Consider the following 14,279-nt stretch of genomic DNA (forward strand, 5'->3'; position numbering starts at 1 on the left):
CATCAACATCATACTTACCTCCCTTCTTAGGATGATTTTTATCGTTGTATGGATAGTTATCATTAGACACCATATCATCTAACAAAGCTTTCGCATTCTCAATGTTCTTCTTCATAATAGATCTACCAAAAGCAGCATAAAAAAAAATTCAAAATTCTTGTGTTAACCCATTGTAGAATGTCTGGATCAACAACCAGCCAGGAATGCCATGGTGAGGACATTATCTCTGAAGCCTTTTGTATCTTTTCCACACATCATGAAGAGAATCCTCATTATCTTGATGAAAGTTAGATATATCATTCCTGAGCTTTGCAGTCTTCTTCTGACTGAAAATTTTGAGTAGAAAGGCCTTTGTTAAACCATCTCAAATAGTGAACTTGTTTGGCACTTCATCTTTCAACCAATCTTTTGCTGCATCTCGAAAAGAGAATGGAAATAATCGCCGCTTTATCACATCATCACTAACATTAGTCAACTTTATTGTATCACACTTCTCCAGAAAACTCTCATGATAATCAACATGATTTTCGTTGGACAATTCTGAGAAAGAATCATTGGAGATAAATTAGATGAGTTGAGGTTTGATTTCAAAGTGCGTAGCAATGATTATTGGTCTGAGAATACTGGAGAGTACGTCCTTAGTATCCTGCATACCTTGCTCATTGAGAGCTTTAGTTGGTTCACCCATAACTTCCTTATCGTTTTGTTTTCTTCGTGCACCTGCTTGTCTTCTTGCTGTAGCTTCAATTTCAGGAATAAAAGAAATCAAGTTTTCAGTACCTGAACTTCGAGTTTGCATGCAACAAGAAAACTGGAAACCAATATCAAATAACAGTGGAATAATAGATGAAGCATACAACTAAAAGACTTATCTAAACTAACTCAAAAAATTACTAATATAATACTGCTTTGTCCCCAGTAGCGGCGCCAAAATTTTGACAAGGTTGTCGCGTGCCAATCGAATAATAATTCCTAAAAAATCCTTCTAACTATGTAGTAGGATAAGTTAGAGTCAATCCCACAGAGATAAAGGTACCAATCACTAGTAATTCTTGACTCGATTTAACTAAGCAAGTAATACAATAAAAATTGAGAGATTTATTAACTAAAATTATACTAAAGCAAAGACGTTGTATTAATCAAATAACTAAAAGCATCCAGAGTTAAGTATCCCCACTAGCATGAATCAATGCAATTATGATTTCTCACCCCAATCAATCATATACTACTCAAGAGGAAAGATGTACCCTATAAAATACCAATAACCTCTCTCGAGTATTAATGGCTACTCTAAAATACAATCAAGCCTATTTTTATGGTATCATACAATTTAGAGACATTAAACACAACATCCTAACTTCCTAGCAATCCGTTCTACCTATTTTCATGGAGAAGTTCATGTCCTTATTGGATAAATCATAACCACCTAAATTCAACTTTCGTTGATAAATAGATATTCGGTTTAAATAATACACATAATCACGTCTGACATGTAATTGTTAATTAAGCATAACTCAAAAAGCAAGAGCATGTAATATAACTAATTTGGAGAAATTGGGAAAATCATGCATCAATCATTACTAGGGTTCAACTTAAACCTGGATTAAAAATCTAATCACTCATAACTAGATTAACAAAACACATAATATAATAAGAACACATAATTGATATTAATGAGAATAAAGAAGAAAACCTTCAATTTTTTTCAAGAAAAGTATTTATCCCCTCTCTGTATATGTATATAATAGAAGTCTTTTAATGCTTCTAGGAAAAATACAAGTATGTTTCCTAAACTGATTGGGTTTCTAAAGGAAAATTCATAGCAGACTTTTCTTCAATAAGTTTAGGCCACTCCAGACTCTGTAAATTGAAAATTAATTCCTTTAGATTCGTGTAGGCTGTTAATTCGTCAAATTCTGACTTCTGAAACTCAAGATATGGCCTAAATAGTGAATTGCGCGCATGTAGTCCAACAAATCTGAATTTCCTTCTAATAAATCTCCAAATTAAACTCTAATTCTCCAATCCATCCAAGTTTAGTATTTCCTTGCTTCCTACAATAAAACATTAAAATCTAATTAATAAAAAACCTAAATCAACGCAAAATATAACAAATATGAGGAATAAAATCACATAAAATATATATAAATATATATCCTATCACCTTTTATTTCCAGTATTTTGGTCCTTCAGGACTTTCATTCAATAGATGCTCGTACACTGGCCGACCTTATTCCTCCATCTACTAGTAAGTACTAGGAACATTTCTTACATGTCCTAAACATAATAAACCTATAGAATCAAAATGTACTAAGTATGAGGCACTTCGTTACCGCTCAGGGTTTCTAACTTGTAGGATCCCCATCCTAATGTTTTCTTGACCTTATACGGCCTTTCCCAGTTAGGGGTTAGCTTTTCTTTCTCTTCAACTCCTGATGCCTCCATCTTTCTTAAGATCAAGTCTGCTTGGTAAAAGAACCTTTCTTTAACCCTTTTATTAAAATAGAGGGAGACTCTTCGTTGATGCTCTGCATTGCGGGCGTTGGCCTCATTTCTGACCTCGTCAATGAGATCGAGAGCGAGCCTCATGCCTTCTTCATTGATCTCTGGCTCGTAAGCTTCGATCCTAGGGGATCCATGAATGATCTCGAGGGGCACCACGGCCTCATCTCCGTAAGCCAGCATAAACGGGGTAGCTTTGCTAGTCACTTTGCAGATGGTGCGATATGCTCATAGTATAGGCAGCAACTCATTTGCCCAAGTGTTTTTTTAGCGTTCAACCCTTTTCTAAGTCCATCAATGATGACTTTATTGGCAACTTCTACCTGCCCGTTTGTTTGTGGGTGAGAAACCGAGGTTAAGCGAAGCTCTATGCTGTTATCAACGCAGTACTCTCTGAACTCTGCATTATCAAATTGTCTCCTATTATCCGTGACAAGTATGCGTGGGATCCAAATCGGCATATCATATTCTCCCAGAATAATTGGGCAATTTTCTTGGTGGTTATCTTGGCTAGTGCTTTAGCCTCAATCAACTTCGTAAAGTAGTCTATGGCTACCACAAAGAACTTCCTCTGTCCCGATGCTACAGGAAATGGTCCAAGTATGTCCATTCCCCACATCGCAAAGGGGATGGGTGTGCTGATAGATGTAAGCCTCCATGGGGGCTTTCATACTATTGGAGCGTACCTCTAGTACCTGTCACATTTCTTCACTTAAGCATTTGCATTGGCTAGCATAGTTGGCCTGTAGAACCCCAATCGAGTTATCTAGTGAGCTAGGGCCCTGCCCCCAAGTGTTGCCCAAAAATCCCTTTACCCAATTCTTTAAGCGCCTCCTCTACTTCAAGAGGTCTTATGCACTTAGCGTATGGAATAATAAAGGACCTTTTGTAGAGAATGCCTTCAATCAATGAATATCTCAATGCTCTCACCGAAAGCTTGCATGCCTCCTGGGCATCATCGGGGAGCCACCCAGTCTCTATGTGGGTCTTGATCGGGTCTATCCAATAGCTTGTCACACCAACCGGTACTATCAGACTTATGACATGAATAGTAGGGGTCTTCAAGACCTGTAAGTAGATACTTCTCGTATAGTTCTCGATTTCAGACGAGGGGAACTGGGACAAGGCATCTGCCTTAGTGTTCTCCTCTCTTGGAATGTGTTCTACATACCATTCATTAAATTGAGTCAATCTCCCCTTTACGACTCGCAGGTACTTGTCTATAGTATCATCTTTGGCCTCAAACACTCCATTAACTTGAGCAACTACAAGTATTGAGTCTCCACAGACCTTCAGGTTTTTGGCCCTCACGGCTCTAGCCAAGCCTAACTCGGCTAATAACGCTTCGTATTCTGCTTCGTTGTTCATTATTGGAAAGTCCAACTTCAAAGAATACTCAATCATAAACCCATCAGGGCTATGCAAGACTAGGCCTGCACCACTAGATTTTATTTTGGACGCTCCGTCAAAATGGAGAACCCGATACTCTTTCAGAGTCGTTTCTTGATCCTTCTTTTTCTCCCCTCCTTCTGGGGTTACTATCTTCTACCCCGACTTCTTGGTCATTAATGGTACATTCGACCATGAAGTCTGATGGCCGTTCGAGGCTTGTACTTGATATCAAATTCTCCTAACTCAATTGCCCACTTAATGAGCCTTCCACTGGCGTTCGGGCTATGAAGAATATTTCTCAAGGGTTGGTCCGTCAGGTGTTCGATCGTGTGAGTCTTAAAAGTATGGTCTCAACTTCCTCGAGGCTGTAATGAGAGTAAGTGTGAACTTCTCCGTGGTGGAGTAATTCAACTCTGCCCCATGGAGCAGCTTACTTACGTAGTATACAGGCTTTTGGAATTTTTGTTCTTCCTTCACGAGGATTGCACTCACGACTTGTTCAGATACCGCTAAGTACAGATAACGAGTGTTCTCCGGACTTGGTTTGGCCAACAATGGGGCTTCAGTCATGTACTCCATTAGTTGTTCAAAGGCCTCTTGGCTCTCAGCTGTCCATTCAAAATTTTTTACCTTTTTAATGGTTTTGAAAGGGCAGGCATTTCTCTCCAGACTTGGAGATGAACCTCCCTATAGCTGCGATTCTTCCTATCAGCTTCTGAACGTCCTAATGGAGCGTGGTGGATCCATGTCCGGGATTGCTTTGATTTTTTCCGGGTTGGCCTTTATTTCCCTCTTAGAGACCATGTGACCCAAAAATTTTCCTAACCCATGATAAGTGGATTTTATATCTACTTGGAACGCTTAATTTCAGGCTTAAGTTGGTGTTTGGACTCAAGTTGTTGGTATTTTGATATGTTTTTGTGTTTATGCATTTCAGGCATCAGTTAAATGAAGAAAGAAGCTTTTTAAATAAATATGCTGAAAAGAGATCAGAATTGGAAGCCTAGGTCATTCTCAATTTGTAGAGAATCTCTTTAGCTTTGCGTGGGCAGTTGAATCGCCTAACTCTGACGAGCAAAACTCAAGATACGGCCAAAAGAAGAAACTGCAGAAAAGTCCAGAAGTTAGGCGCGGCCGCCCCCAAAACCAGTGCACCCGCACTGACTTTCTGCCAAAACAGCGCGGCCGCCCCGCCCCATATTTTGCCCCAGAATCCTAATTTTAGTATAAATTGAAGATATTAAGGGTCCTGGTCATCCTGGAGCCTATATATACCAATAAAAAGACATTTTTAACAACAAGGAGACGTGGGAGAGCACTAAAAAGACCTAGAGAGCACGAGACGGCTATGGAGAAGAAGACTTTTATTTTCTTTGATTTAGGAGATACTTGGATGCTTGTTTTCGATTTGTCTTTGAACCCTAGTACTCTTATATTGTTTATTACCATGCTTTCATTGGAACCCATGGTGATGATGAGTTCGATTATGAACTAATCGTTATCGTGGGGTTCTAGCGGATTTATATATGGATTTTTTCAGTTAAATTATTTCGATACCTTAGTGTGTGGTGATTGTATGATAACCTACTATTGGTTATGCTTATTCGTCTTATATGCATAGCTAACATATAAGATAGCGTGTCCCTTGCAATTTTAGCTAATACTGGAAATTGGTTCTCATGATTCTTCCACCACGTTAATATTGAAAAATCCTCATCCAAATCATAGTTATATGAAAAAAACTCTCTAGTCATGCTAAATGAAGTTGTAGGTATAGATGCATTTTCGAAAATTTTACACTTTTGTTTTTTAGTTAGGATACCAAGCAATATGGGATTAAACCTACTAGAATACCCGTGAGAGAGGTCGAACTCTTCTCCTGTACTCTGCCACTTATGAACTGCTTGATAAAAATTTGGCTCAAGTCCTTAAAGGATCCAATAGAGTTTGGCGGCAGACGGTTGTACCACCTTTGAGCCATACCCGATAGGGTTTGAGTAAAGGCCCGACACTTAATAGCGTCGTTCACGGGCTATAGCAATAGGGTGTTAGAGAACGTCCTGACATGATTAACAGGATCGCTAGTACCATCGTATTCTTTAATGGTGGGAATCTTGAACTTTCTTGAGATGCGGGCATTCATTATTGCATCAGTGAATGGTGGGTTTGGATCATCAGGATCTCCCAAGGGCATAAGATCACTTGGATCAGCCCTTGGGACAATAATCATTCTTGGTATGGGACCATCGAGGTCTATGATTGGAGGAGGATCTCTCCGCCTCAGAGCAAGTAGGGGTTTAGGGGTCAAGTGCATCTCCAGTCGCGCTTTAGCCTTTGGATCTCAGCTTCATGAGCCCTGATCCTCTTCTGGACATCTTGAGGATTCGTCCCTTGAGTGCTCCTGGGGCGTTGGTCAGTAATAGGTATCGGCTCTTTGCCAACACACCTCTTTCTCAGAGCAAAGTCGTCATCCGATGATTTGGAGTCTCTATCAGTATATATTTGGGCGTCCACCCTTGTGCTTCACTCCGATTAGAGTGTCCACTTCCTCCAGTTTCAGGGTATAAAGGCATCCCGTAAGGGGGTTAGTGGTCACGATCGTCGAGTAATCATACCCAACGGGTTGAGAGATCAGAGGTGCATGTAGCTACAAAGATTGGGGATTCGCCCCTTGAGGAGCCGGAGGATTTGTCCCTTGTGACTGAGCCTCAGTTGCCCCTTCCAGTGTTCCTCCTTTGGTGGAGAGGTTGAGTGCGGTGGTACTTCCACCACCGATGCAATTATTCGCGATGGGACAGGAGTGTCTGTTCCACTATTATTTCTGCTCCGTGTATTCACCATGGTTGTTGTAGCCTTCCCATATACGGCACCAAATATTATAGAATAAAAACTAGAGTGTGTTAGTATTTAATGCTAGGGTTTGTGAGCTTCGAGCTTTAATGGCTGTACTTGCGTTCGGGACTATCGGTCCTTGCAAGATGCCTACGTATCTCTATGTGGTGGAGAATCAAGCAAAAAACGTAGTTCTTGGTTGAGGGGTAGAGCCCCTTATATAGAGGTGAGTCTAGGGTTAGACTTGTGTTGGCCAAGTCTCCAACTTAGGTGGTGATTAGGGGTCCTATAAGGGAAGGAACTCCAGAACCTTCTGTGTAGGACTTTGAGTCCGTTTAGGAAACATGTCTCTGCTCTTCCAGCCGTATTGGGCCTAGTCCGTGAACAGCTTGTGTTCGTGGACCTTGACGACCTCTGCTGGTGGGCCTTGTCTACATGGGTCATCTTGAGTCTGCTACGTGCTCGGACCAGACAGGTCTGTACTAGACATCAGACAAGAAGCCCGAGTATAATTAATGAGATATTTAATGTATCTTTAAGATGTATTTTCTATCTATATCAAGGGGTAATTTAGTAAATTCAAATGAATAAAAAGTCTCAAAAACTCCTATTTTCTCTATTATATATACTAGTATGGAAACTCGTGCGAGACACGAGTCCTTTTCTATTACAAATTCTAAAGTTCTGAGATGTTGCAATGTGTACTTGAATATCAATATAAATCATCCATAATTAAAAAAATTGAGTTGTAAAGTGAGTAAACCTGATAGTGAATATTTTGCTTGTCTAAGATTTATCCAAATTATTTTGTTGGACTTAACTTTGTTATTATTGCAAGTTAGTCTACGAGATTGTGTAGAATGTTCACCAAAAATGGAAATCAACTTACTTGTGTTTTTCGTCGATGTATGCGAAGTATAAGAGTTAAAAACATGGTTTTAATATAGATGACAAAATTATAGGAAAATAAACTCCTTAGCTACCCAAATGTAAAAAAATATTTAGTCATGTAAGCTAATATTGTTTCACCCAGCATAGCGATTCTGGTGTGAAACGAGTATTGGTACATGATACAGAATCCATAACCACAAAGATTGGTTAATACTATCATTGGTTATGTTCGCCAAGTTTTCTCATTTGTACCCATGTTGATGCATGCACGATACTATTCACCGATTTGACAGTAGCAGAAATTTAGTTTTTAATTCACTAAAGGCATGCACTATTTTATAGTTAAACATGAATTTCTGGTTTTATCACAAAGGCGTATTTGTTTATATTGAAAATTGTTACAATTTTCATGTATTCCTCCGTACAAGTATTTTTACCTTCGAAAGCAATTGAGATTGCACAAAAATCTGACAAAGTGTATAATATTTTCTAGTGCATCAAGTTGTAAGCGCCACAAAAAACTGGCAAAGTGTCTAATATTTTCTATTGCCTTAAGTTGTAAGAGGTCACTGACATGTCCGATGTCTTATGTTCAGAGTTTTGGCAAAAAGCATTGGTCGTTAATAATCCTTATGAGATTTTGAAAAAACTTCCAACCCCCTCCCCTAAAAAACCTCCCCTTTTCAAATGGTATAAAATCTAATTTTCATATTTATACTTGTAAAATAATATTTTCTTTACTAAACATCGTACTTCCCCCTATGACAGTTTGACACACATATTCTATCAAATGTCAAAATTCATAAAAAAATTCTAATTTAATCCTTCGTAATATTTAGGGGAGGTACGAGTTATCTTATAGCACATGATAAGAATATTGTGTTTCAATGTGTTTAAAATATTAATTTGATTATTTATCACTCTTTTATGATTTATAATACATTATATTTAAATATTTTTACTTTAAACAGTACGTAATTTGATTATGCAAATTCATATGACAAGTAACAACAATAATCATAAATACTTAGACGTGTTCCATATGCTAAATCACATCGTAAATATATATTGCAATATTAATATTTGTGTAGGTATTTGGAATTATTTTTTTATTGCATGTGTGTGTATCAATATTTGATTATACAACATATTTCTATAGATTTTTTTGAATCTTCTGATTTATGGTTGAGTTGGGATTTCGTCTTTATCTTATTCCCAACCTAATCTTTTATTATAAAAATATTTTTAAATGAAATGTTCTTCCATTATGAATATTTTATTTTTATGCATTGTAACACTGTTTGCTATTATTTTTAAAAATGGGAAGACAGTATTTTAAGTTATCTTACAGTTGTATGATAACTATTAGTGTTAAAAAGTTGTTTTTGTTATTTTTGAAAAAAAAATTATTAAATTCTTTGATAATATATAAATATTATAATACAATATATATGATAATTCTAATATATGATATATTAATTTATTTTTTAAAATACGAAGTTAATCTATCATAGTGAAAAAATGTGTAAAGTTCAAGATTTTGCTCAAAAATATTTAAATAAAAATGTAGTATTAACTATATAAGATAATATATAACATATATAATTTCTATGAGAATGATGTTCAAATTTTTTGAATATCTATACATTTACCAAGTCGTGTAAAAATCGTTTTTAATTTTTTATAAGAACTATTTTGTTATGGATAAAAAACTAAGGTTATTATTTGCTGTATTTATTACTAAGATTCGGGAGCTCAAGGCCTTTAATGGCTGCTCTCGTGTATCGTAGCTTAATTCTGCCTTTACGAGATGCCTACGTATCTCTGTGAATTAGAGAATCAAGCCAAAAAACGTAGTTCTGATTTGTGGGGTGAGGCCCCTTATATAGATGTTGGGAGTCCTTGAATTGGACTTGGTATAGGAGACTTGGTGGGCAAGTCTCATAATTAGAATGGACTTTGGAGTCCTAGATAGTAGGAAACTGATTCCTTATCCTTTTAGGTCCCCTTGAGGCTAATCTATAAGGATTTATATCCTTATCGGGACTCTTCTCAATAGTTGATTTTTCCCTTATTAATTAATTATGAAATTAATTAATAATCAGGGCTTTTGGGCCTTCTTTATTCCATCAGGCCTGATCTGGTCCATCAGGCTTAACCTTTCTGGTCTGAGTATCATATATCTTTTTATTGGGCCTAGCAGCCCACACCTTGCAGTATTTAATTATACTATCATAATTTATTTATCCCTATCATTTGCCCCCCAACTTTTGGGAAACATTGATTAGGTTTCGCAGAAGTTAAGTCTGTTTATTCCCTTACAGGGTTTTGTTTTCGCGTAAAGTGTGGAGCGACCTACACATTTACAATGAATTTTCCTTTTATTCAGGAATTATCTTAATTTCCAGGAATTTTTCCCTTATTTCCGGGATTTTTCCCTAATTTCCAGGATTTTTCCCTAATTTTCTGGATTTTTCCCTAATTTTCTGGGATTTTTCCTTAATTTCTGGATTTTTCCCTAATTTTCTGGGATTTTTCCTTTAATTTCTGGATTTTTCCCTAATTTTCTGGATTTTTCCCTAATTTTCTGGGATTTTTCCTTAATTTCTGGATTTTTCCCTAATTTTCTGGGATTTTTCCTTAATTTCTGGATTTTTCCCTTAATTTTCTGGGATTTTTCCTTAATTTTCTGAATTTTTCAGATTTCCAGCCCTTTTTCGACCAGGATCCTAGTCGAAATTTCGACCTGGATCCTAGTCGAAATAGGGGTCAGCCTTGCCATCCTGGTCGAAGGAATTCGACTAGGATCCACGACCTGGAATTCGACCAGGATCCTAGTCAAAATTTCGGCCTGGATCTAGGACCTGGAATTCGACCAGGATCCTAGTCAAAAATTCAACCTGGATCTAGGTCGAAAATTCCCCCACCCCTTTTTTTTAGCTTCTGGTCATGAGCCTATCGACTAGGATTTCGACTAGGATTCTAGTCGACATTTCGACCTGAATCTTGTTCGAAAATTCTTTGGTTTTCTTGCTTCCTGGTCAAAGGATTTCGACTAGGATCCACGACCTGGAATTCGACCAAGATCCTAGTCGAACTTCGACCTGGGTTTTTAATCCTTATTCTTGAAAGATGCTTGGCTAATTCGACCTCATTCCTGGTCGAGGTTTCGACCTCAATTCAGTCCTATTTTTTCCGTTGTTTTCGTGTATCTAGTCGACAAATTTCGGGCAGGATTCACGACCTGGAATTCGACCTGAATCCTGGTCTTTTTTATCCGTTATTTTCGGGTGCCTGCTTGAAAGTTTTCGAGCAGGATTCACGACCTGGAATTCGACTTGAATCCTGGTCTTCCACTAGCCTTTTTTATTTGGCTTTAATTTAAGGTATTGTATTTTCCAAATCCTAATTGGATTTGGGCCTGGCCTTTTTTATTGGGCCTTATTGAGTTTTTCCAAATCTTACTGGGCCTCTTTTATTGGGCTTTTCCAAAACTTACTGGGCCTCCTTTATTGGGCTTCTCCAAAACTTTCTGGCCCTCCTTCAAAACTTACTGGGCCTCCCCTATTGGGCTTAATATTGATCTGTTTAGAATCCTCTAGAATCCTTGGAATATTCTGGAATGTTCCTTTTTCTGGGCTTTTTCCTATGGGCCTTTGTCCTTAATAGGCTTTCGTCCCTTCAACTTCCTTTTCCTCTTATATAAAGAACTGAGGAGAGGCTACTACTTCTTACCTTCTCATTTCTAAGTTTTCTTCTTTCTCCTCCTGCTAAGATTCTCAGAGCAATAACAGCAAGTCGGAGCTCAAGGCCTTTTCCAGGAGTGCTTCTTCAGGTAAAATTCCTCCATTTGCTTTTCGTGTCTATTTTTCCTTTGTGTGCCATTTTAAGGTAGCCTGTTTACGTGCCCCTTTCTTTTTTCAGATGGCTGACAAAAAAATGACTCGCTTGGCCAAGATGAACGTGGCTAGAAAGTCCAACGAATTTCCTATTCGATCGAGGTATACTTCCTTAATCGACATGATCAACACTCGATGGGACGAGTACCCGTCTGATGCGCATCTGGACGCGCACGATCATATTTGTGCTTTACGGGATCCCAAGGAGCTGGAAAAGTTGAGCAGCTGCTTCAAAATCAAGGAGCCTTTTAAGCTGGTTCTTGCGGGTCCGGCCGACAGGGCCTGTCAGTGGAAGAAGGACGCGCTATGCGTCTATAGGGATACTCTAAGGGCAGGTATCAGACTCCCTTTTCATCCATTCATTCCTTTGCTACTGGCTGATGTGGGCATCAGCCCTTGCCAACTCCCCCCTAATTCTTGGAGGCTGATTCTGTGCTATCTGTCACAATACGCCAAGCACAATGTCCCCACATCTGTTGCTGTCTTCAGAAAGATTTTTCAGTTCAAGAACAGCCCTGATAAAAGTCCGGGGGGGTTTCTATAAACCAGCGCCCCACTATCCCCCATATCGTGAATGGGAAGTCCATCCCTGACAACAACTTGGGGTGGAAGAAAGATTTTTTGTTCATTGTTTGGGAAGGTGGAGATTGGGGCTCCCTGTTTCGATCATCCTTTGGGCTGGCCGTGGACGGGAGCCCAAATGATATAACTTTGTCTGAGGAGGAGGCTAAAGGTTTCAACCTCCTTACGCAAGACAACGGTACTTCCCATTCTTGGGACCTTATCCGGGAGACCGTCCTGGTAGAACGCGGCCTCTCGCCTGTTCATAAGAAAAGTAAGTTCCCTTTCTTTACCTCTTTCATTTCCTGCATTTTTTATTCTATTGATTTTCAACTGACTTCGTTTGTTGCAGTGGCTAAGAAGATTGAGGAGGCTACCAAGCCTAAGGACCTGGAGACAACCAGGATGAAGAGGGCTGGGAAGGTCTTCAAAGACCCTCGACTTGGTGACCGCTTCCCTGAGTTCCTTCTTCACGCAACGGAGCCAAGCGAGGAAGGCCCCAGCCAAGTTTTGCGCACCAAGCAGAGGCCAGGGGCCTATTTTCAACCTGCTTGGGGGATCCGGGGCAAGGACTCAATCGTGGGCAGCACGGCGCTGTCCAAGGAATGGTCTAAGCATTCCATCTCCCCGGTGGACTATCAAGATTTTGTCCTTCAACAGGACTTAGAGGGGAATGAGCTATTTGGAGCTCAGGCTCTGGCGATGGTACGTCCTTTACCTATGCCCTTGATACTTATCTTTCCATGTTTCTTTTCTAAACTTTTGTTGTTTCTCTTGCAGGCTAACGCCCATTTCCAAGGGGCAATTCACCAAGCTAAGGCTTGGAAGGTTGGCCTGGAAGATGCCAACAAGAAGTTGGAGGAGGCCAACCAAAAAATAGAGGCCCTTGAAGCTCAACTGGCCTCTTCCACTTCTGACCTGGAAACGGCCCGGGCCGAAAATGTCATTCTGAAGGCGCAGAAGGACAAGGCTTTTGATGGCTGGATGGACACCCAGGAATTCAAAGACTTGATGGTGGAGCATGATGCCCTTCTTCACCCAGTTAGCTACAAAGAGGGCTGGGACGCTGCTGTGGAGGCCATCCAGGATGATTTTCCAGAGGTCCTCGAGCAGTCCTCCTTTCCTTGCCATGTGCGAGTTCCAGAGCTTGGAGGTGTTACTGAGAAGCTTGCTGATATGATCAAGGACGGAGAGGAGGAAGATTCTTCCGAAGAGGAGCTTGAGCCTGTCGCTAAGAAGGCCAGGGTGGAAGAGCCTCCAAGAGCAGCCCCTCAACAGCCAGCATCTCCCGCAGAGGGAACCTCTACAGGGACTTCGGAGGGGACGACCGAGACGTCCGAAGGAACGACTGAGACATCCGAGGAGACTTCGGATAGTGGTTCCGAGGAATCACAGCCTTCCAAGGCCTAAGTTTTTTTTTTGTATATCTTCTTTTTGAACTTCATTCATATCAGAACTTGTTACCCTTCGGGGTTATATTTCATATGTTGCTTTTCTTGCCTCTTTCTATTTTAACTTTACAATCTTAATATGCATTTGAACTTTAAACATCCTTAGATTGAAATAATTTCAAACTCTTTAATATGAAGTCTGGTTTTCCAAAACCTTACACAGCATGGGTTCGACCCTAATCAACGATAACTAGACAATGTAAATTCTACTGGAATATAAAATCCTACGCAAGCAAAGCTTCAAGGTGCTTTTAAACCTACTTGTCACAATGACAAGTGAGAATCGTACTTCGCCTATCTTATACGTAGTAAACCTTCAGGTTTTGTGCGTGCCAGGTTCTCGGGACTTCAAAACCATCCATAGTCTCCAGCTTGTAGGTTCCTCTACCCTGAACGCTCTTGACTCTATACGGCCCTTCCCAATTTGGGGCAAGCTTTCCTTTCTGTCCGACACCAGAAGCCTCTATTTTTCTCAAGACTAGGTCACCTTGTTTGAAAAACCTCTCTTTAACCCTTAGGTTGTAGTAGAATGAAGCATTTTTCTGATATTCTACTATCTTTGCATGTGATTTATCTCACACTTCATCGATTAAATCCAGGGCTAACCTCTGCCCTTCCTCATTTTCTTCTGCATTGAAAGCCTGAATCCTTGGAGAGGAATGTGATATCTCTACTGGAACTACTACTTCTGCCCCATATGCCAACATGAAGGGAGTTGCTCCTGTCGTGACTCTACAGGTAGTCCTGTAGG

General features: G+C 39.6%; 1 protein-coding gene and 1 non-coding gene across 2 annotated transcripts; one reads left to right on the forward strand and one right to left on the reverse strand.

The window, feature by feature from the left end:
• The first annotated feature begins 203 nt into the window (after positions 1 to 203).
• LOC141662478 (small nucleolar RNA R71) lies at positions 204 to 310 on the forward strand. The gene has a single exon (XR_012550593.1). It is a non-coding gene; the product is annotated as a small nucleolar RNA R71 (small nucleolar RNA).
• Positions 311 to 3,276: 2,966 nt separating this feature from the next.
• On the reverse strand, positions 3,277 to 3,870 carry LOC141661139 (uncharacterized). The gene has a single exon (XM_074468124.1). It carries the CDS (start codon positions 3,868 to 3,870, stop codon positions 3,277 to 3,279), a length of 594 nt encoding a protein of 197 aa, XP_074324225.1.
• Positions 3,871 to 14,279: the final 10,409 nt, after the last annotated feature.

Source organism: Apium graveolens, chromosome 5 (genome assembly GCF_009905375.1).
Source record: "Apium graveolens cultivar Ventura chromosome 5, ASM990537v1, whole genome shotgun sequence".
In the NCBI taxonomy this organism is placed as follows: domain Eukaryota; kingdom Viridiplantae; phylum Streptophyta; class Magnoliopsida; order Apiales; family Apiaceae; genus Apium; species Apium graveolens.

Bases quoted from the DNA above. Each gene is read 5' to 3' on its own strand.
- LOC141661139 (XM_074468124.1), bottom strand. From the start codon at position 3,870: ATGAACAACGAAGCAGAATACGAAGCGTTATTAGCCGAGTTAGGCTTG.